Genomic DNA, 25,491 nt, shown 5'->3' on the forward strand with positions numbered 1-25,491 from the left:
AAAATGTAATGCAATCTCCATCAATGCGACCTCATCATGTAGTAACAGGACCAGTTAGCCTTATCACAAATCAAGCAAGACAGCACTGTGTGATTCATACTTAGTTGCGCCTGGGGGTGTCGCACACTGATAAAAGATGATCTCTAGAAGCTGACAACGCATCACAGCGCAGCGCGTTGTGAGCTTTTAGATCGCCTATCTTTGGTGAGCGACACCCAAACGTAACTAAGTATAACTCAGGCTTAATCCATTCAGGCCTGACGTCGAAATTTAAAAAAAAAAGTTTTCTAAATCATGACAATTTTCGGAAAGATTTGAGGCACATTTTAACGATTTTTCAAAAATAGCAGACCTACAAGTTCATAGCGCGCCACTCGGTGGCGCGCTATGAGCTTGTAGATCTGCTATTTTTCAATAGCTAAATTATAACATAATGTTTAAAACACCAAAAGGGGTTCCCGCCCCAAAATGGGTTAATGGTTAATGTGGTTAAACGCTAACGTGACATGGATGCGTTCCAGGTCTCAATGGATTAATGAATTGCCTGTTCATGTAACGCTGCTATAGTAACCATGAAGCGCTGCAGCGATTATCATCTACTGAGACCCTGTGATATTGTGGAAATGGGTCACAAATCACAATCTTCAGACTATCCCCAGGCTTATCCCAGAGGTGGTGCAGATAGAATACTCGCATCAACTGCATGCCAGCAATAGGGTTGGACATTGAGAACCTTTGGCAATGTGGATGCATTGGACATAACCAAAAGTGTTAACAGAAATGGAATTAGCAAATTAATGTCTTATTTGTACAAATGTTATAGGTTTGGGCCGTTATCCGACCGATATGCTTGAGTCATAGTGTCAGGGGATTTGTCAGAGAACCCATTGTACTGTCTGTCTGTGTCCCTTTTGTGCCCATATATGGAAGTAGTATATATACTACTTATGGACATCAATGTACTGTGTCTGTCTTGTCTTTCTGTGTCCCATATCTGAGTCATAGTGACGTGGCCGTGGTCTGCTCGCAGGCTCGCCCTCCCATTAGTTAATTTTAATAATAGGATGTAGCCATAATATACAGCTGTTGAAGACTATCTGCCAACAATGATATAGGTTGCCGTTAACTTTACATTCCATACGGCACAATGATGGTGAATAGGCGATACAGTAAAATCTGGACAGCAATTCAGCTTGATGCAATCTTTGTAAAATAACAGATGCATTTAAATGACATTATTACAGTAACTGCTTGAGCAGTGAACTCACTTTGTCCTCCATTCAGTCCACTGAATCTCAATCTACAATACACAAGTTTAGAGAAATGAAGCTCCGCCTTCATGTACAGTACTGTACATATCATTTATCAAAACCATTGCCGAAAGTAATTCATCAATTATTTGCTAATTATGTTCAAATCAAAGAGTATCAAGATAAGTACGAAACAAGTATCAATATGCGGGATTGAGTGCACCATTTCCAATAACAACATCCCATAATAAGCAACCTGAGTGAGGACGGTGGACATCATTGCATGTCTGAGATATTAACCCTGGATCTCTTCCACTAATACTTTTTGTGCATTCTATCTACACTAGGAGGGACCATCTCTCTACACTGAGTCAGTGAAGAAAAAGACACAGCGAGTGGCTGAGCGGATAATAAGGAATGATAACTTCTACTATTTGGTTTACTGAGTCATAGTCCACTTGGTCACTTTCATTTATAACTGTGATGGAGACAAATAGACCCATGCGCCTGCTGTAACTGATGTTTGTCACCTTAGAGAGCAAGCGGTAGCTACGTTGCATTGTGCGGCCACTGATGATTGACATTCCACGATGTGACAGATTTGACATCATGTTTACTTGAGATTAATGTGTGCTCATACAGTCGGTGGGCAAGTCTATAAATCTCTCATCTGTAGGGGCTGAGAAACCTTGTCTCACCTGTTTGTAAAGCCAGCCTCTGACCACCACAGGGATGTTAAGGTTTCTCTTAATAGCATGGTCCCTTTTGCCAAAGCTGTGAACCTTCCCTGCACCTCTGGGCACCTGTGACTACCAAAACAAAGCAAATGTTAATGAGACTGATACTGTTCAGCTGCTGGTTAATATCTTACAACATCATTACCAAGGGGGTAAATAGTAGGGATCTGTCTATGAGTGCATCATGAGAATTCCATAGGAGCTGAGCACAGAAGTGCATCATTATAAACAAAGATAATTGTACAGTAGCATTGCAAACATATATATACATTCCAGAGAGTCTCAAGAAGTCCTTAAAAATTGCTTTTGTTTTTTAGATGACTCAAACATTTCCATTATAATCATATGATCCTTGCTGGTGCAAAAAACATGAACAAATAAAAAGTATTACTATCTACTATCATCATTCATGTTTCCTCATGCCTGTTTTGCTCTGCTCTCAGTTTTTGTTATTTAATTGACTTTTAGTTGTCCACTAGACAAGACAAACAAATAGTGGTATTTGTGGAAATTCTCAAGAAGGAAAATAAATGTTTTGTGGCTATGGCTCAGCGGTTTACTGCATGTCACCCCCCATCTCTCTCTCCATTTCCTGTCAGCCTATTGTCTATCCCTCTATGAAAAGAATAAAGGCAAAAGCCACAAAAAAAAAGAATCAGTATCAAAAATGATTTTTATAAGATGTCTTTTGCACATACGATAATCTTGTTCTCACATTAATTAACTCAATTATTCAATTATTAACGGCATATTAAGAAAGCCTTAATGGCTTTGTTTAAGCCTCACCAGATAATGCAGAACATGCAGGAAATATCTCTCAATTATGTGATTCTACACTCATTTTCACTATGGTACCATCATTATGCCTTATTATTATTGAGTAAGTGATTTTGAGTCATGCTCTATCAGCATGAGTAAATTTAAACAGACTTTTTGCATAGAGTGCTAATGTGTCATAGTAGTTACAGTAGGGGGGTCTGGGCATCTCTCTTTCTCTCTTCCCCCTTTACGCTATGACACACATACACACTCAGACCAATTTACTGGCTGGACGATTAATCATGCTGATATCCTGGCATTTTGAGATCTTTGGCATCGGCCAGTTATGTCAATTCAGCCATCTGCAAACAGCTTTGTCAGTGGGTATTGGAACAGTAGATTTATTTATTTTTATTTGGCTCTCTAAATATCAGTATCGCATTGGCCATTGAAAAAGACATGTCCATCGACCGACCACTAACACAAACTTAAAAGTTCACCGATATGATCCATTTCTCACACGCACATGCACACGCACACGCACACGCACACGCACACACACACACACACTAATTTAAAAAATCTTGCCATTCATTAGAAAGACCAGTCAAGATCAGTCACCAGAATTTCACTAAGTCTTGAGCAAATTAACCAAATCTATGCCAAGAACGCGGGACCTCGTTCTTCTCTCCACGACCCGCCTGTGCCAAAACAAGAGAACTCGTCTTTCTTTAATTTAATTTAATCCAGCAGATAAAAAATAAAAAATAAATGCTTTTACTCACATGTTAGACAGCCTACATACGGATCCGACGTGCACGCATGCATATTTTACCTTTTTCTGCTCCAAATGAGACAATCTGGGGTCTTTAGGATCTTATAAAACCTGAAAACAAGCTAAGCTAGTGATGATGCTACCACTGGGCGCTGCTGCCCCTCCATGCCTAATAACAACAACAACAACACACCACGTGGTTAGTCAGGGAGCCTTTCTTCTTCTTTGGGCTTTCACGCATTATTTTGGCACTGGCCTGGGGTGGTAGCACGGATTGTGTTAAAATGAACGATTAAATGAATATCATCTAAATATTGAATGAAGCTACTTAAAAACTATCTGGGGTGTATATTATTTGTCAAAGACAAAACTATAGCCAATCTACAAGCTCTTATAAAATAATAATAATAATAATAATAAAATGACACCAGGTTAATGTGTTGGATCAAATGCTTTCTGATCTACGCTTTCTTCATTATACTATTCTGATCTACAGGGTCACTTCCTCTGTGACAATGCAATGATAAAGCTAAAATGATATATTTTTATGGATCCAAAACACAACATTTCACGGTAAATAATTGCTGCACCATTAGAACCTCTGATAGATGCACATACACCCATGTCCAGCCCCTGGAGATTTGTAATTGAGTTTCCCTATGCTATAAAAATCACTAAACTATTACAGTCACTAGCCATTAATCAGAATGAGAGAGGTCTGGAGGAGCTCCCATTTGCCCACCTGAGCATTAAGCATAAAAAAATATAATCAAAGCAAAATACCCCTAAAAAGAATTGTTATACTTAGAAAGGGCAATTTGCCTCAACTACCAATTGATGCTAGGAATAGAAATGTGGAACAGAAACAGGTACGAGGCACAAACCAAACACAGTACTCTCCAAAGCACTGTGGCCATGACGTGACACCCACCTTTGGCCCTGAGGTGGCGTCCACCGTTGTCGAGGTCACAGCCGCGGGGGACGTGCTGGGAGTCCTCTGATTGGCCAGTTGCTTGGACATGCGTGCTTCTAACCTACAACACAAAAAGGCAGGATAGAAAAGCACATTTGTGTTGATACACAGTCAAATCCTCTGTGTTCATCTATCCCGAATTTACAACTGTAACCAAATCCTCCTCCATCCTCCTTTGAATCCTCTCAGGCGGCAGGCCCCTATTAAGCATGTCTTACTTACCGCCAGTGTCTTAATTTAAGATAATTTGACAATTTTTTTAGAATAGTTATTTTATTTTTTTATAATTTTAATCCCACGATTTTGTAACCCATTTTTCACCCCATGTGTCAATTATCTAATGTGATCCTCTACACACCCTCCGCCAACCTGGGGAGAGCAACGGACTTGAACTCATGCTTCCTTCATGCATGAGTGTCCAAGTTGCTGCTTTACACCTGACAGGGGGGGGTTTCCCTGGTTGGACGTAGCGCGTGGAAGGAACACGTTATTTCAACCAGTTCCTTTCCCCTCCATCAGGCGCCCCGGCTGGCCAGGGGGAGGCAGTTTAGAGACCAGGATTACTGCATGTTTTTTGTGCGGGTACCTACCCTATAGGGGACACGGGGAGAACATGCAAACTCCAAAGAATAGTTATTTTAAACCAAAAATACTCTCTCACACACTTATGCCTTTGTGCCAATGTTGGCACTTGACGCTGGTCCCTAAATTTGCCTTCCCCTGGATTTGAAAATAGCCGATTTTACAAGCTGGCAGCACGTTGCGATGCGATGCATTGTGAGCTTGTAGATCAACTTTACATAAAAAGAAGCCCAAAGTCACTTATAATAAGCAGACATGGCAACATTGCTGAGGAGGCATGCTCGCTTTTTTTTGCACTTAACACAGTGGATGCGGGAGAGGGATTTCTACGTGGTTCAAATCTCAAACGTCACGTGCGGGAAGCGGATTTCTACGTTTACCGCATGTTTTTATTGATTACTTTCAATCGTCTTTCTACACACCCGGGCACTTTATCAACTAGCATCGGATGATAGCACACTCATCACGATCACGTGATCGCAAAAAAAAGAAAAAAATGCCTCACCCCCTCCCTTCCTGAAAACAGCACGAGGCAGCCCAGCCCCCGTATTGTCACTCACGTAAAGGCTGGAGACTCCCATGCATCTTGGGGCAAAATAATGGCTTCATAGCCAAGCTGGCTGCAGTCTTCTTGTTTATCTTATAATATCTTTGTTTCAGGGAGGGGAGGGCTCTCTCATGTGACTTTCAATGGAGGGAGGGGTTGTGTGTGTAATCTGATCCGATTGTGACTTCAGTGTCTCCGTCAGATTTCTCTCCTTTTTTCTTTTTTCTTCATTTCTTCACGCATGGATTGTATCGCCTGTGCGAGCGGTTATTTCTTTATCATGATGATCAACGCCGGTCAGATAGAACATGGCAAATGTGTTGTGTTGTTTGGCAGTAATACTAACCGCCTAAAAACATCGGAGGGAACTCAGCGCGAGCACGGCTTTCCGAGTTTTTATGTCAGACAGCGTCTGACAAAACCGCTTCTAATTAGCCTTTCTGTTCAAGAAGAGTAGGCTACTACAAAAGCAGGTGTTACATAAAGGTGCATATCTCCAGAATGGAAGATGGTAAAATCAATTTTTTTTTTAAAAATTAGAGTGGACAAGTTACGCTTTCTTTTGAGGTATGCTGTGTGATTCTCGCTATAAGAGAACATTTACTGTGGGCCTCAGACAAGGTCCTTCGTTCAATGCACCACCTTTAGCACAGGCGGAATAGCTCTGCTCAAAGTTTTTTGAGCTCTGCTCAAAATTCAAATTGTTAAGACGTGGTGTGACCCAGTAGGCCAGTGTCAAGGCAGCAAATATTAGCTAGCAAATAAGACTTCCGGTGGCCGAGCTTTTCAGAATAAAAGTACCCAAAAACGATTAATGTGCACATTAAAACAATAAATTAAGTATTTAAACGAACACAAATTATGTTTCTGTGTATTTGTATTAACATTTACACAGTTAATAACATTAACAAATTATCTAAATGGATAAATTGTGTTTGAGTGCATATCCCTTACAAATAGGATGCTGGACAGAAAACGGCTCTTCGAGGCAGCTGTTGTGACATACGCACGCGTTCAGGGAGATGTCCTCTACCACAACACACTCTCCGCTAAGCGGGAGAGGTGTAAAATTAAGAGTGGCCGGCCTTGTAACGGGGTCAGAGGTAAAAAAAACGGCCGTTTCCAGACCAGAGTGGACACTGGACACGAGACGGCTCTTCGAGGCAGCTGTTGTGACATACGCATGCGTTCAGGGAGATGTCCTCTACCACACCCCACTCTCCGCTAAGCGGAGTCGGCCTCCTGGTGGCGCTATAAAAGGCAGATGCGGAAAATGCAGGTCAAAGGTTTGTCCTTGGCCTCTAGGGAGTGTGCATGCAACGTTTCACGCAGATCGGTGCAGTTTTAGGTAAAAAATGTGAAAAGCTGCCTCATGGTGGCGCTATAACAGGCCGTTCTGGAAAATGTGGGGCAGAGGTTCATCGTTGGCATCCAGGGAGTGTGTGTGCAAAGTTTGGCATCGACGGGGTTAACGGTGCCGGAGATTAGCTGGTAACGGACGGACGGACGGACGGACACACGGACGCATCAAAAATGAAACTCTTGCTGAAATGAGTGAAGTAAAATACTTAGGAATAATCTTGGATAAAAACTTAAAATTTGAAAAACAGGTAAAGCATATATGCAAGAAGGTTAAACCAAATCTAAATTGTTTTCGGCATATCAGAAGGGACTTATCAGCTAAAACTGCACAACTGTACATGCATGCTATGATTTTCTCACACCTAGCATACAGCGTTACAACATGGTCACAATCCTCTAAAACTGTCTTACAACCAATAACATCAATATACAAACAGGCTATAAAAATCATGGATCAAAAACCGATGACATGGCACCTTTGTGGTATCCTAAAAAAACACAACCTTTTTACGTTTGACAATTTTGTGTTTTTTTCTACTACCAAATTGTTTTTTAAATGTTTACATGGTCATGTTTCACCTTTGTTCTCTGGACTGGTTGATAGACTTCCGACCACTGGTAGAGCAACCACACGAGCCTCAACAAGTGGTAACTGTATTGTTCCTAGGTGTAACAACTCATTCGGACAGTCTGCCTTCTCAGTAAAGGGAGCAAACTTATGGAACTCTTTGCCTACGGCTCTAAAACTAGAGTCTGATGGTAACGTGTTCTACAGAGGACTCAAACTATGGTTGAAATCAAATCAACTGTGTTCACATGTATAGCTTCTGACTGGTTATTAGAATGATTATGTTTACTTTTGTATTAGAGATTATGTAATGGATTTTGTAATTATGCTGTAAATATTATTAGAATGTATAATCTTTTGTACTTGATTGGGTGTTTTTTAAACTATAGTGTCCCTGTAGTTTTTAGAAAAGTCTCCTGTGGACAAGTGGTGAAAATTAGCACATGTGCTAACACACTGTAAATGATGCATCTACTAATTGTACAACTGTGCAATGAGCAATGTGATTGTTATGTCCATATCAAATAAATAAACATAAACATAAACATAAACAGAGTGCAAAACATACTCTCTCCCCATGCCTTCGGCCTGGTGGAGACAAAAATACCAGAACTATAATTTGAAAAGGCATTTGAAATGAAACATTTTACTTTTCAGCATTACAATTCAAAAATTAAAAAAATATTCAGGATTTCAATTCAAATATAGCAAAAATAGCTGATCTACAAGCTCAAAACGTGTTTTGAGCTTGTGGATCGGCTATTTTGGAGTGAGTGTGGAAATATAGTGGCCCTCTCCATCGTCAAAATTGCCCACCCCTGAAATAGGTGACGCTCCAGTCCACAGTACAAGGGTAGGAAAATGTGCCAAGCAGCCATGTGTCCAATTTATTGGGAATCAATAGCCATTTTAAATCGGTAAAAACCTTTAAAGGTGTAGTGAAATGGCTTTTTTGGGCATTTTATTTTGAAGTTTCAGCCTCAGACGGCAGGATTTAAGTTTCTGAACCAATCAGAGCATCGTATCCCTTTTTTTCTAACCTGTACACAACCTATATACATATTTTAGCGTGATGATTAAGTTGAAAACGAGTAATACACTGTCTGGATGTTATCTTGAATTGGATTAAAAACGGAGGATTTCTGTAATCAGTAGCAGCTGTGTTTGGAGGACGTCTAGCAATGGGAATCAAATGGGTGAGCTTCATTTTTATTGGCTTTTATTGATGTGGGCTTCGACACGTCATCACGTAGCACGTTTCGTTTTAAGGAAGTAATTACATTTTTATTTGTATGGACTTTTGATATAAAAACACACAAAAACGAGAATGTTTCTATTTTTTTGGCATCCATTGTTAGGTATGCCCATATGATGACCACGGATATGGTCTACTCTAAACTTATTTTTCATTTCACTACACCTTTAAGGCAAATATAAGTACTCTTGTATATGCCCTTTATAAAAAGACAAATATCATAAATGCATTTTTAAAATAAATGTATGAATGACTTATTCTGAAGTCAATTTGCTAGCTCACAACCCGGAAGTAAACCGGAAGTCTTATATATTTGCTGCCTTGACGGGACCCCAGTCTTAGCGGTATGCAGTAGTCTTTTTAAATCAAGGAGCATAATAGCAGATACCGCACTGCACCCTAAATGAACATAATTATGAACACTCCTCCAATACGTAAAATATACTGGCGAGTCTTATGCCTAATGTGTTTGAGCTCAGTGCGACTTGCATAATATGGATTATGCATAAGATGGTGATGTTATGACTTAATGGACTTAGGACGTGCTTCATAAGGGCATCAGAGTTATATTAACACTGAGGATTTGACTGTGTATTGGTATACTAAGCCAGTGAGTTACATTCCATCTCATGCCTCCGTGGTGGGAATGTGCAGGTGAACAGAGTGAGTTTCTGTGCTAAGCCTCCAGACGTGAAGGATATGACCACTTCCTGGCACCGCCACGCGACAGCCAATGGCTTTGCTGCATGTGGAAATGTTAACAGCGAAACCTTTTGTTCCAGACACTGAACTGACACTTGGCCTGACTGACACACCCTGAGGCAGAGACTTTAAACACACCCAGATAATGACCATAACAAAGAAAAAAAAGAGAACCCAGCATAAACGTGCACCGATATGATCTCTTTCTGTCTCACACACACACACGCGCGCGCATGTACGTGTGCACAGTACTACTGCACACACACACACACACACACACACACACACACACACACACACACACACACACACACACACACACACACGTATATAAGCTCGCGCATGCATGTGACGTACTCACACATGTACAATTAGAGATGCCGTGCTTCAGCACTTCATTCTATCCAGAAGATCCAGCATGCAGTCCCTCCCCCCACAACAACGTATAACCACGCCTTCCTTTTATGTTTCTTTTGGTTTCTCAATTCCGATCAAATAAATGACGAGGGGGGTGGGGGTGCGGGGGGGTCCTGTCCCTTTAAGTGACAGAAGTACAGTCAGGCTCCCATGTTAAATGACTATGAATTTGGCCGAGAAGATGATTAGGAACACATTCTTAACTCGCTCTTATTACCACGTTTTTGATCGTACCAAAAAGTGTAACAAGGTGTAACATATTGTGCCCCGCCCCACTGTCTTCCAAGTGGTGTGGGTGGTTCCACAGACCTCCAATTTCATTAAAGTCTGATTGACTTTAAACTTCAAAGAAAGGAAAAAACATCCGCCCACTAGTTTCTAGAGCTCCACGAGACTTACTTTATTAAAGCAAGGAATTGTTACGTTTCGACCCACTAGGTCTTCATCAGGCAAATATATGCATGATGAAGACCTAGTGGGTTGAAACGTTGCAATAAGAGCCTTTCTTGGCCCCACCCTTCTCCCATTGTTTATATTGTGTTTAGTTTCCAAGATGGCTGCAGCACCAGGAGGGGGTGGGGCGGAGGTGAGCAGGTGGGGTCGACATATGCCCTTACTGGGCTGCAGGGGGGGGGGGGGGGGGGGGGGGGGGCAGAACACATCCATCAAAGCTGTGTTCAGACACAAGTCAGGTGTCAGACACAAGGCAAGTGTCTTGAAGGCAGCTCAGTAAGGGCATATGTCGACCCTACCCCCTCCTGGTGCTGCGGCCATCTTGGAAACTAAACACAATATAAACAATGGGAGAAGAGTGGGGCCGAGAAAGGCCCTTATTCCTTGCCTTCATAGAGCACCGAAGTCGGTAGAGGGCGCAAATCCACGGGTTCATGTACTTTTTACTGTACTAATGGACTGTGTTTGAAAAATAAACATGTCATCCAGGCCGCTTCACTCATATGGATATGAAGAATCAATTGACTGAGAGAAAACGCTATTGTTACTGCTACTGAATTAGTAACATTTAGAAACGCTAGAAAGGCCTTTACCACTCTCTTAGCTAGGCGTCTAATTCTGATGAAATGGAAGTCCTCTGCTCCCCCAACCCATCTTCACTGGATTAGAGATGTACTCTACTTTATTAAATTAGAAAAAATTAGATGTACCCTGAGACTAGGCTCGGTATCCAAATTTGAAGACACATGGGGCCCCTTCCTCGCACTTGTAAATGAGTTGCAGTTCCTAACTATTCCAGATTGAATGAGTTTAATCCTGAATCTGAGCATACTAGATGTCGAGTCCCGACACACAGCTGGGTTGTCCAGTATATTTATTATTAGGAACCATGTGTGGGTGCACTGCCACGTCCATTATGTTTTGGAGGGGTCTTGTCTTGTCTTGTCTTGCGTTTGTGTTTGTTTCAAAACTTGATTCAGGTTATGTGGTTTATAACTGACACTTCCCTGTTAGCATAGGACTATATAATTGCTTTTATGCTACCACAATATTTTGCATATAGTGGTCACAACATTTATATGTACATGTTATCTCTTTGGTATGTTCCATATGGGTGTGTCACATATACTGTCATATTGTTTGATTTACTGTATACCCTGAAATCTTGAATAAACAAAACTGTGAAGAAAAAAAAAAGAAACAGACTGTATCATATATGAGTGATACTGACTGTCGTAAACAATACAGAGACGCAGAGACAGCTTGTTTATTTTTGGACCACAATGCTTATATGAAACGATTTTAGGATGACCCCATGTAGAAATTACTTCCGTGAACCAGGCAGAACCAGGGGATGAGCGAGTGACGTCAGGACTTCGGTGCTCTATAAAGTAAGTCTTGTGGAGCTCTAGAAACTAGTGTGTCTCTTCTTTGATGTTTGCCTTGATGCCTGACATACAGCACCTGGCCTAAATATAGGCTTTGAGATGTGCACACAATCTTCTCTGTGAACTGTGCCTTTAAACTTCACCCACACTTCACTTAAATCATGGTTAAAGGGAAGGCACTTTCTCCAAAATATAGGGTAGACATACATTATTGTTCATTGCTTCTGCGGCTTCTGCCGCCGTGCAGAAATGGTGTTAAAATGTATGTGTGTCGTGTGTCATTGATCGTCTAGCCTGTGTGATTTGCATAGTACACAGGCTCTATAATTTCCAATACAAGTAAGTGTAAAATCCAACACAGACTGTTGGTGAAATAGAACACTGTCTATGTAGCATGTGTGTGTGTGTGTAGTGTACAAGCTATGTGCTAAATAACTCATTTTTACGCTATTGTGAAAAACAACAACAACAACATCAGCCCCCCTTGCTATAGATACCTTCCATGGTCCCTGCCGGGCCAATGGTGCCAGACATTAGCTGTACACAGACGGACGGACACACACATGGGGACACACACGGAAGGACGGAGTGCAAAACATACTCTCCCCCATGACTTCGGCCTGGTGGAGACAATAATAAACAAAATTGTTGGCAGGTAAGAGAGATAATAATGTTACTCAATATGAAATACAGTAGGAAATACAAGTACTGTAGGCTTCTTCGTTTGACATGGTGATCATTTCAGGTAAAAATAAATGTCATGACTTCTAAAGTCACAAATAGGTCAGGTATTCTGATAACCTACTGTTGTGGAACTTTGTTTGTTGACAATTATTCTGGGGAGGTTATGTTCTCTGTTTGAGTAATATCACTTGATCAATATCAATCCTGCTTTTACTTAACATTCCGGACTAGAAAATTTGTAATAAAAAGTAAAGATAAAAAAGTGTGCTACCTGGCTGCCAGATATCAGATAGCATAGAGACGTAAATATGTGCTGTATCGGAATGGTATCTGTATCGGATCGATGATGCTTGATCGGTATCGGATCAGGAATGAAAAATCTAGATTTCAGCATCCCTATGCACAATTGTGCACGCACGCACGCACGCACGCACGCACACACGCACACGCACACGCACACGCACACGCACACACACACACACACACACACACACACACACACGTGCTGTCATCATCACATCTTTATGGATCCAGTTAAATCTACGTGGAAGAGAAGAAATATGACCGTTTCTAGCTCACTGAGTGGTTAAAATCAATTAATGTCTTTGAATTGCCTTTCTCATATCTAGCCACTGTAGCCAGGCTTTCAACAGGCTCTTACTGGCCATTGAAGATCATTTCCAGTTAGATCCGTACTAGGAAGTAAGTAAGCAAACAAGCATGCGTTAACATTATGTGTTATGGGTGTGGAACATTTTAAATACTGGATTGGGACAAATCTACGTTTGCATCGCAGTGGGACACAAGGCATTGCTATTATACACGTGTGTTCAATGATGCTTCACAAAAAAAACAGTTATTAGCCTAATTAAAGAGAGAGCTGTCTCCCTAGCTCTACGTTTGGGCGAATGAGCATGCTCATTAAATGTATCTAGGAAGCTGGAGTCAACGTCAGGTCCTTTGCAATTCTCGCAGGGTCGCATTATGGGCTGAATAATGCTACCAGGTTTTTGTTTTGAGTTTTTTTGAGGGTGGGGAGTCAACAGTAACATTTTAATAACCAATATATATTGCAAAAGTGCAATATGGTTTTGTATTTAAGGGTTAGCATTAACTGTATTGATTGTCCTTGAAGACCCATACCTTGGAATTGAAAATGTAACTAATGTGGAACAAAAGAAAGAAGATAATTTGCTATACTCATGAACAATAGTTTGAACAGTTACATCTTCCCCTACTCCAATATTTCCCATACTCTGGGAACCAACGCCACATGATGTCACAAGGCTGTGAAGAGATGTTTCCAACTCCACATATATGGAGATCTCTGATGTCATCGATATGACATCATAGTACCGACATCATAGGAGTGGTCTACGTATTATGGGTGATGGGTACCCTGGCAGTGGGTACAACAAGTACTCTGACAACAACAGTACAACTGGTATTGCATATAACTGAGTGGAGCATGCATTTACAATATGCATCATTCCAGATTAGTAGTTACATTAGTAAGGTTACATTAAAAAATGGGAAGTCTGAAGCCTGTCCTGGAAGGGAGCTTCCAGATGTAAAATAAATTATTAATATTATGAATATTATGAATATTATTAATATTATTAATATTATTAATATTATTAATATTATTAAAATTATTAATAATATTATTAATATTAATAATAATAATAACAGGCCTCCGATGTGAAAAGGGTGGCATTTCGCCCCCTGTCTAGTGGGAATCGGCAATCGGATGCTGTGTTCATGATTTGAGACATTTTGTTCAAAACGAGCCCCTCCAGAAACTTTGGAAGTCAATCTTAGCCAATCAGGATGGATTATGAAAAATTGGACAGATCTGTCTTGATCACATGACTATAGTGATAACGTGTACCAATTTGCGTGATGTTTGGACAAACTCTGTAAGAGTGAAAATATAAAAAATGTGTTTAGCAAAAATCGGCCTCCTGGTGGCACAATAACAGGACAATGTGAAAACTTTGAGGCAGAGGTTCTGCTTCGACCTCCAGGGAATGTATGTGCACAGTTTCACACCGATCAGCCAAACGCATGCACGCACAAACACACACGCACGCGCACGCTAAAACATAGTCTCTGCAATGTTTGGTTTAACAGACAACAGGTTTAACAGTTGGTGTACTGCTCCACAGTCCACACCATAGCTAACTTACGAGGTCCATCTGTCAATCTGACATAAACACTGACCGACACTCTCCACCAATTGTCCTGTGAGGGGGATAGATAGAAAGGAGCCTTCTTTCTGCTATGAAGCTACAGAAGAGAAGCGGCAGATGTGTGTCACTGAAACAAAATAAAACATAGCTCCTCGACTGTCCGATCTGGAACCGAGCCAACATTTTTACAGGATGTTTCCACAGCACCTAGGGGATCCTCTACTGTTTTATGTGAAGCTTTCATAGTGTTTGTTCACGCTGTCATTCGAGCAGTTCCCTGGGAGATTTGCTGTGAGGGTGTGGAGGAGAGGAGTGAGGCTTGATTTAGATGTCATCAGGTGATCTGCAAGCTCAAAATATGTTGCGCTGCAATGCATTGTGAGTTTGTAGATTAGCTATTTCCGGCACACGACACCATAGTGCAACAGTAGAAATCAGGCTTGATGTTTCACCTTGCATAGTGCATACGACAGAGAAAGGGGGAGAGGAGAGAGCTAGAGAGAGAGTAGGGTACTATACCTGAGAGAGAAAGACAGTCTTTGACATAAGACACAGGCCTATGATTGAACATATTTGCATGCTGGCTAGAGCTGGGTATCAATATTGATATTATATTGGGATGGGAATTTGGACATCATAATATCAATACTGGAATATTAGTGTTGTCTCTTCCTGGTTTTACAGTAGTGCTGTCGTTTTTTTTAAACTTACCTGACTGCTTTTACTGATGACTATCAACAATGTCATTGTGAAAAGATTTTGTGGCAGCATCAATAGTATATCGAGAATATCGATATTGAAGTATTTAGTCAAAATATAACTGTGATATTTTACTTGTTAAAAAATCGCACTGTCCACGGCAGCCATTGTTCTGTTATGTCATAAGGGGAGAGCGGTTGACAGCATCTGTTCCCGCTGTCCTCATTACAACAACACTACTACTACTTGGTTGGCCTCAGCCGGGCTAAATACAACAACACCTGTCTCCTGGGAAGAGAGAGGTTCTACATGCCTCAGAGTGAGACGTTGTGATGAGGGGGAAGGGGTGGGACCTACTTCTGAATTATCTCATTTAGATCTGGGTCTAAACACAGTGAAACCCAAACCACCACCACTATGACAGTCAGCGGCAGTAATACTGTGTGAGATTCATCAGCGCATAGCAAACGTTCCTCATCATGACTGCAGCTGCTGCTTATTTTAGTCCTCCAAACTGAACTGTGACAAGGACATGGACAAGAGAGTCACCAACTCACCATGCAAAGCAACAGGGTTGAAGTTACAGCAGCAGTAAAAAAACAGTAAAATAGTGGGTATTGCAGAAATAGTGTTATAAGTAATATTTCGGTATTCAAAATTTACTTGAGTAAAAGTACAAAAGAAAAGTACTCAATATTCAGAATGTCCCGTTTCACAACTCAAGTTATCAAATCTTTTGAAAATAGCAGATCTACGAGTAAAGGAAAAGTACCTCAAATGTGTACTTAAGTGCAGTACCTGAGTACATGTACTCAAGTACTGTAGTAGTTACTTTCCACCACTGGAATTCACAAATGGATTGCGTTGCTTTTGCGGCTGCTAACCCCGTGCAAATAAGACAAGAAGAAATGCACCTTTAAATACAATGCCAAGCAAATAGCGTCTTGGTACTCTGGTCATAATTTGAAGCACATATATAACATTTATTTAGGTAGAATAAGTGCATTTGGTGCTAAATCTGCCCCTTTCTATGCAAATTAACCTCATTGCAAAACAAGACATACTGCATCGTGGTTGTATGCCTCTGCCTGCTGAGAGGTGGATTTTCAGTTTTTTTGAGGGAGGGGATCAGGGCATTCTACGTTTGGGTGGCGGTGCTGTAGAAGGAGAATTTACCCATATTTGTTTTGAAAATGGGTGGTACCAGTATCGTTTTCTCGCTCCCTCTACTATTGTGGCTGTGGGTGTTGCTCACTTTTGTGAGGTAGTTAGTCAGGTATGCGGGTACTGAGGGCAAGGTTGCATTTACAATTTTGAAGGTCAAGCTCATTTTCAGGCCCATAGGGAATATTTCCTGTTTCTGTAGCATGAGGTAGCTTGATGTAGGCTACAAGTACACCCCCTGGACATGACGCTAGTATGTCGCAGGGACTTACCCCAACCGACCCTTGATGCTGAGTGCCAAGCAGGTAGGCACCTTTTAGACGCATTTAGTCTTTGGTATGACCCAGCCGGGGATCGAACCCCGACCTCCCAGTCTCAGGGCGGATAATCTAAGGCCACTGAGCTGGTGGATAGCTTGAAAGATGACATTATCTTTCATTTAAATAATTAGTGCTATTAGTATTATTACTTGCGCAAGCAGAGTGCGCAAGTACTGTAATCGGCTGCGTATGTCTGTGGTGTCCGTCGGCCAATCAGGGATTGGCTAATGACGTAACTAAGGTACGTTTGGTCGGCTATGTATGTATGTATGTATGTATGTATGTATGTATGTATGTATGTATGTATGTATGTATGTATGTATGTATGTATGTATGTATGTATGTATGTATGTATGTTGTATGTATGTATGTATGTATGTATGTATGTATGTATGTATGTTGGGGTAATAATGGTGGTGGTCCCTTATTGGCTGTTGGTGGCAACGTAACTAAGGTACGTTTCAAGGTTGGTACAGTATAAGGTCAATAACGGGTCTAAAGGATTTAGAACAGCAGTTGTAATAGACATTAGTATGTAGCAGTACTTGCACGCTCTGCTTGCGCACAAGTAGGCCATGTATGGCCTACTTGTGTGCGCTCGTTGGCACCTCGACAGAGTGCATTTCTAGTTATTATTATTATTATAAATTGTAATTGAATGTATGAATTATTTAGTAATGTATATGTTTACACACATGCACTAAAAGTTAGAAGTTGATAAGGGGCTTAGTGAAGCTCTCTAAGTAAACACAGGATTCTTCTCATATCCTTGTGGGAATGGCATATCGTGCATGCTATTCTCAGGCAAGTTTAAGGGATTAGGTGTAGCTTTACAGAGTAACAGAACAGTTCTGTTACTGCTGGAAATATGCAAGTGTGGGCATTCTAACTTTTAAACCCGTGATGCGGTACAAATCCCGGCTCAACAGTACCGAACAGAGGATGATGGAGGGTGAGAGGGGAATGCGGTGGAGTGTGGAGATGAATCACAAACAGCTTTGCATTGTCTTACCCAAACACCTTGGAGAATGCAGAGTTCAAATGCTTGTCTCTCAACCTGCCCCGTGGCCTGCATGTGGAATCTGGGTTATGCCTAATTAAATGTCGTACGTCAAAATATAAATTGGGCTTTAGCTATCGCAATGCAATGATGCAAATCTAATTTAAATACAACCATGCACCTGTTGCTTCAATTCCACTGTAAAGCTGTCATAATCTTTCACTAGACAGTTCATTCACAATGACGATGGAGCAATGACGAATCTGAAGAATGTAGGCTCAGAACATGGAAGGTGTGTTGCCTTGTCATTCTGTAAACCACACACGACTCGCTATACACCAGTATAGCAGTCTGGTGGTCCAAGCAGTCGGGAGGTGCACGGCACAAATCCTGGTTCTGGTTAAGGCCAAAATGTGTGTGCTGCTTATTGCTTATGTAAATTACATACCTCCTTCTGTAGAGCGCACATTGAGTTACCAAAATACCAAACACACACAGGTGAGCAAAACACACACCACTTCACCTTCGGAAATGCTCATTTCACCCATTCACTGCACACCTCGTGCCAGCCCGCCAGCCCGCCAGCCCCAAAACAGGGCCCAGGGAGTCTAATAACAGCGTGGCCTCCATGTCCGGTCCAACTATTGATAGTAAGTTATATTGTGCCCAGTTTGTGAATGAAGCCCCAATCACAATGTGGTGTACTGTGTCCAAGCCACTCTATACAGGCTGGCTGCTTGTGTGCATGTCTTAGTGTGGTGAGAGTCTACGCCTCATTTGGAAAATGGAAATAACTATCTTTGTAAAGGCTTCAACAAGGACAACAAAAGCTGAGTAATTACGCCATATATCTGAGTAACTAATATTAACTATATATTTATCTATGTTTTTGTATTCCCACTCTTTTTTAGTTTGACTTTTACTTCACCAGGTTTATTGTTTAAACAAGTTACATGTTTAAAGAATAAACTTCGCCAGGCATTTCAGACTTTCATGGCTGGGAGTGCTTCTGTTTCGTGGCATCATGCACTTAATGATTGGTTCACATTTAAGGGGACAGACATACAGCACATAGACATTATTAATAATAATAATGCGATCATTAGAATGACTTTCTAATGCATGTTACAGATTTGTAGCTTCAGGCGTGCCATGAATACACTCAGAGACATATGTGAGTGATAGTTGGCTCATTACCATAAATTCTATTAAGGTTGTTAAGCTAAAGAAAAACACTTGAAAAGTGTCCCAGGATTGAAAGGTGCGAGCGCACGTCAAGGTGGTTATATATCATGGCAGTCATGAATAAATCCATTTCCATTAAAGAAAAATCAGACCGCTCATCCTTTAGTGTTACGTCTTTCACCACTGCTCATTGCATTGGAGTTAATAGAAAGCCTTCTCCAGGTCCAGTCCCCCCTTTTTCATGCTGCAAATTCCTGCAGACAAGTCCACTATCTTTCTCCCTGATCTGCCCCGTCAGGGAGAATGGCAGGCTATTTCCCCCTGTCTATTTTCAGACTCCCACTGCGTGACCTTGGGCTAACCTTACCTCACTAATCCGCAGCACGCTCATAAACATGGTTCTGGGCCGGAGAAAGAAGACACACTCACCTGTCCTGAAGTGTGTATTCTGTGTTTTCCGGGGATATCTGACCAGTCACAGGATGTCGAAACGACGTAGTCCTCTGGTTGTGGCTGCAGCAGCAGAGGTAGGGAGAAGAGAAAGGATGCAAGACACCAAGGGAGAAAACAGAATTAGTACTAGAACTAGAAAATGTGTTGTTTTTTTGTCTTTGTCTTTTTTTTGTCTGCCCGCTCTTTCTTCTTTTTCTCCTTCTGAAATGTACACTCTGAAGCGATATTGCCCTTTGCCCCTGTTAAGTGTTGACTTGATGCCATATGTGGTCCTGAAGAAAGCAAGGATGTTACAGAGACACTGGAGATGGAGTCACTTGGAGGGGGGAGGGAGGGAAGAGGGGTGAAAAAAAAATCCTGGGAACTGCACTTGTGTCCTATGTATGCATAGAAATGCTGTTATTGTACTGCTTTTTCCAAATAAAATAAATATTATAAAAAAAAACTAGAAAATGTGCCCTTCTGGGCACAGGTCTCCACCAGGAGGATAGGAGTGTGTGTGGTGTTTGGCAAAATGTTTAGGAGTAATATAAACATGGCGAGAGTTTTTGAATTAGTGATTATTGTGTATGTGTGTGTGTGTGTGTGTGTGTGTGTGTGTGTGTGTGTGTGTGTGTGTGTGTGTGTGTGTGTGTGTGTGTGTGTGTGTGTGTGTGACGTGGCTTGGCCTATTGTAGCGCCACCATGAGGCTGATTTGAAAACTGTCAAGTGGCAATTCTTCCTCAGCCTAGTGGGAATATGCATGCACAGTTTCACCGCAATCGGACGCTGCGTTGAGGAGTTGTGGCGATTTGTACAAAACGGGTACAAAGAGGGCTACTCCTGAAAACTTTAGAAGCCAATCGTAGCCAATCAGGATGGATTATGAGAAATCAAACAAATCCGTCTTGATCACATGACTATGGAGAGCATGTGTACCGATTTGCGTGAAATTTGGATACATTCTGAAGGAGTAATATTAGAAAATGTGTTTTACATATGCCGGCCTCTTGGTGGCGCTATAAAGAGCAGATGTGAAAAATTCCAGGCAAAGGTTTTTCCTTGGCCTCTAGGGAGTGTGCATACAACGTTTTACACAGATCCGTGCAGTTAGACTAATCGGCCAGTTATAGCGCCACCATGAGGCTGAGTTGAAAATGTTCCAGTGGCATTTCTTCCTCGGCCTAGTGGGAATGTGCATGCACAATTTCACGGAAATCACACGATGTGTTCATGATTTGCGGTATTTTGTTTGAAACTGAGCACTCCTGCAAACTTTGGAAGCCAATATTAGCCAATCAGGATGGAGTCAGGAAAATCTGAAAGACCTGTTTCGTTGAATGGCTCTAGAAAGACTGTGTACCAATTTGCGTGATGTTTGGACAAAATATGTACAGTAGGTGTACTGTTAAAAAAATTGTTTTGCACAAAGCGGCCTCCTGGTGGCGCTATAAGAGGCCAATGTGAAAACCTTGGGGCAGAGGTTCAGCTGTGGCATTCAGGGAGTGTGTGTGCAGAGTATGGCTGCAATCAAGCCAACGGTGCCGGAGATTAGCTGTCCACAGACGGACGGACACACGGACGGACACATACAGTGCAAAACATACTCTCTCCCCATGCCTTCGGCCTGGTGGAGACAATAAAGGCATTTACTCATGTCTCTGCTTGATGAGGTGGCAGCATCGACATTGCGCCTGCACTCATTCTTAGAAGTAGATCGGGCTTACTACAAGAACCTGGTAAGTGTTTTGATTTCCAGTACAAGGACTAACTTGTGGTATACCGTAATTTCTGGACTATAAGCCGCTACTTTTTTCCCATGCTTTGAACCCTGCGGTGCGGCTAATCTATGGATTTTTACAGCTAACGGCCACTAGGGGACCTTCTAAATCTATCTCTATGGCCACCTGCGGCTTATAGTCCAGTGCGGCTTGTATATGTACACATTTGTTTTTTTCCCTAAATTTAGCTGGTGCGGCTTATGCGCTTTATAGTCCGGAAATTACGGTAATTCACACACCAGTCAAATTAAGATTTACTTTTAACCACATTTTTAATCACTTACTTCTCACAACACCCACACTACTTTGCTAGACTGGTCCAACAGAGTGTAGAAACTGAAGCAAGGCCAAAACTAAGCTTATATATTATTTCAAATTAGATTCAGCGCTGTCCATTGGCCAGCTCACCAGGCTTTATTGATTTGAATTACGTTGGACCATTCATCGCATTAACCAGTACATTAAAGCATTTAATGCTTTAGTTTCATAGGGTAAAATAATAATAAAAAGGCAGGTGTTCACCATTTCTTTTGAGAAGCAGCACAAACATCATGGTTTCCCTCTACTGCACTTATTGACAAACCTGTCCCATGCAAGCGTAATTTCATGTTGTGTGTTCTGGTTTAGTGCCTATGAGCGATAGGTCCTGTCAACTGCATTCACCTCAACAATAGGTTACCCATGTTCCATAATAGAACATACTGTACAATACAAAAACACTCTCTGTCACTTTCTAATAGTCTTGTTTTCTTTTTTTTGTCTCTCTCTGCCTTTTTCTTTTTAGCATTTTTAAACTAGGCTATAATTAATAGAAACAGCTGTGAGAAACAGGAAATACAGAGCGAGAGTAGGGGAATGACATACAGCATGTGGTCAGGCCGGCCAGGGACTCGCTGATAAGGCCATTTTGCATCCATGTGGTATATTCGTCCTAAACCACTTCCAACCAGGTTGACCCACTTTCTGTACGCTCTCCTTGCTGTCAGGTGAAAAGCAGCAGGTGATCTATCAGCGGAGGCATGTCATAGTGACTGCAATGTAGTCTACACCCTCCCCAGTAGTCTACACCCTCCCCAGTAGTCTACACCCTCCCCAGTACACCCTCCCCAGTAGTCTACACCCTCCCCAGTAGTCTACACCCTCCCCAGTAGTCTACACCCTACCCAGTAGTCTACACCCTCCCCAGTAGTCTACACCCTCCCCAGTAGTCTACACCCTCCCTAGTCTACACCCTCCCCAGTAGTCTACACCCTCCCCAGTAGTCTACACCCTCCCCAGTAGTCTACACCCTCCCCAGTAGTCTACACCCTAGTCTACACCCTCCCCAGTAGTCTACACCCTCCCCAGTAGTCTACACCCTAGTCTACACCCTCCCCAGTAGTCTACACCCTCCCCAGTAGTCTACACCCTCCCCAGTAGTCTACACCCTCCCCAGTAGTCTACACCCTCCCCAGGACAACAGTGGGGGCTAGACTAGGATGCATGTTGTAGTCTATACTCTACACCCCAGGACAACACCAGACAGTATGTCTGGAGGTTGCAGCAACAAGGACTGCAGTACACATGGGGAAATAGGTAATGACTAAATTGGGGAGAAAATGAAAACAACAAGATGTCTCTTTTTGACTGATGTACGATAAATTATGATTAAGACTATAACTATGACCAACCAGAGATCAAATAAATATTTCTCTATACTTGCAAATACATCCAAAAACTTTTTTTTATGAATGCATAAATTAAGAAACATCACAGATCTGACTTCCCAATTGGCTATGTTGAAGTGTAATCACCTACATTAAGTGTGTGTGTATGTATGCTATGCTCCTATAGGATAATTTGCTTCATATTAATATTTTCATTAATAGGTAAATGGAATCTGAACATTTTGAGGCATTAATGTTGATGAAATTGCAGATTGCACAGTGTTTTGTGGGAGTGTACAAAATCTGTACGAGCAGTAGAAAAAAGTGTGTTTAGTAGTAGGACATTGTAGGCAGGCACGCACTGTGTAGTTTAATGTTTTTTTGTGGCTTTCGCCTTTATTTTATATATTTTATAGAGGGATAGACAGTAGGCTGACAGGAAATGGGGAGAAAGATGGGGGGGTGACATGAGGTAAAGGCCGTCGGGATCGGAAGTCGAACCCGCGGCACACTGCCAGACTGGACCGCTGAGCCACGGCCCAGGCCACTGTGTGTAGTTTAGTTGTATGAGTTACTGTCGGAATGGAATTCAAAAAGTCTGATATATCTTATTCTTGATCACATGACTACAGAGATGGTGTACCAATTTGGGAGAGGTCTGGACAAAATAGGTAGGAGTAGTAGCAAAAGGTGTTTTTTGTCAGATTTCAGATTTTATTAAAGGGATAGCCCCATTGTCAAGGGGGACCCATTGTCAGGTGTGAATGGGCATGGCTTATTTGGGTTGCGTAATAATCGAAGGAATCCCAGGGATTTTTTTATTTTATTGAATGAGTGACGTATTGTATGAGGATCGGACAGATCCGTCTTGGATCGCATGACTACAGCGATAATGTATATTATATATGTATTATGTACTGTATAATGTGTACCGATTGGCATGATGTATGGCCAAAATCTGTAGGATTTTCGTTCCTTGGCCTCCAGGGAGTGTGTAGCTTGGGCAGCATTCCTTTTTGGGTTTATGATCCGGTCGGGAGCGGATGATATCGCTACGTCATGTTGTAGTCATTGTTTGGGCGGCTGTGGCTCAGGAGGTAGAGCAGGTCGTCCAATGATCCATGGGTCGGCGGTTCGAATCCCGGCTCCTCCTGTCTACATGTCGAAGTGTCCTTGGGCAAGACACTGAACCCCAAATTGCTCCCGATGTGCTGGTTGGTACCTTGCATGGCTTCCGCCGCAATCGGTGTATGAATGTGTGTGTGAATGGGTGAATGTAATGCACAATCTATGTAAAGCGCCTTGGATAAAGGCGCTATATAAATGCACCATTTACCATTTACCATTTTTGTAGTAGTCATCAGGCAGGAACCATAGCCAGGCAGGCTACGAGAGCTTTTATTGTTATTCTTCCGGTTTGAGGGAAAGCAAGTTCCAGATGATGGTTCCTGCCTGATGACTACAACATGACGTAACGATATCATCCGCTCCAGACCGTTTCACACAGCAATTTTGTAACACAGACCAGGCTTTCCTCCGAGGTGGAAAGCCTGGTAATGCGAGGTTAGGGAGTGTGCATGCAAAGTTTCACGCCGATCGGCCCAACGGTGCCAAAGATTAGCTGCACACAGACAGAATGACACACGGACAGACGGTGGCACGGTGCCATGTCATTATTCCGAGCTCTCAATATTCCAAACTCCCATATAGACACCGGACAGACAGGAGCGAAAACATAGTCTCCTTTGGCTTGGCGGAGACAATACTCCTATATAAGAGACTGCACATCTTACATTAACATACATTAATATATAAGATCACAACATTGAACTTAAAATTACTTTTTTCTTTTATTATTGGTGTGTCCTGTAATTGCCTGGTAGAGTTCTTGTTACCTCCACCACTTTTGTGCCCCGTCTGTCCATTCGACCGAAAGGTTGGTTCTGGCCCAAGGAAGAATTGATTAACTTTTACCAAAGATCATTAATTCAGGAAGATATCCCATCCCACTCTCCGCCACAAGGTAAGAAATGGTATATATAATGGTCTCCTAAGTGGGCGTTGTTGCTTATTTGCTTAAGCTCCTTTGCCTCCATTTCCTCATCTCCCCACCCTCGCACCCTATTCACTTCTCATGACCTACTTCTGGTTTGGTCACCTGTCCTACATCACACAGATACAGGAATTAAAGTGAGATGGGCAGTCTTGGTTTTCTATTGATGGCCCAAAGGGTATGTCTTGTGTTGTGGCTTGGCCTGTCATAAAAATGCACTTAACTTCTGATCAGAGTATAATAACAGCAAAAGGTTTATCACGGGCCAGGAGACAAACAGATTAACTGCTCATTTACAAACCAGGATTTGAACCCGCGGGTCTCCAGAGAACAAAGCATCCATTGCTCAGTCAAAGGGGAATCCCCCTTGCTCAGGGGAAACATCAGGCTTATGACCTGGCAGGGTAACTCTTTTACATTCACCTCCCATTGACCCCTTCCCCACAGCGGGAAAACACATTTTGGGTCACAGCACCACTCTAACACCCACAGGATTCCACAACTAAACATAAAATGACTTGTTTTTTGAGTGGTGCAACCACTCCAAGGAACAGCTTTGTCCCTAT

The 25,491-nt window shown here is 42.0% G+C and overlaps 1 protein-coding gene across 1 annotated transcript in view; it reads right to left on the reverse strand.

Annotated features, from left to right (window-relative positions):
* The window catches only part of plekha7b (pleckstrin homology domain containing, family A member 7b), a gene marked incomplete at its 3' end in the record, with an annotated part of 142,727 nt that overhangs the window by 44,291 nt on the left and 72,945 nt on the right, over positions 1-25,491 (reverse strand). The window contains exons 4-6 of the mRNA XM_079497735.1: positions 19,442-19,525; positions 4,453-4,555; positions 1,949-2,059 (exon numbers count right to left, since the gene is read on the reverse strand). Coding sequence (XP_079353861.1) covers positions 1,949-2,059; positions 4,453-4,555; positions 19,442-19,525 — 298 coding nt within the window. The remainder of the gene's footprint in view (positions 1-1,948; positions 2,060-4,452; positions 4,556-19,441; positions 19,526-25,491) is intronic.

Source organism: Electrona antarctica (genome assembly GCF_951216825.1).
Source record: "Electrona antarctica genome assembly, chromosome: 3".
In the NCBI taxonomy this organism is placed as follows: domain Eukaryota; kingdom Metazoa; phylum Chordata; class Actinopteri; order Myctophiformes; family Myctophidae; genus Electrona; species Electrona antarctica.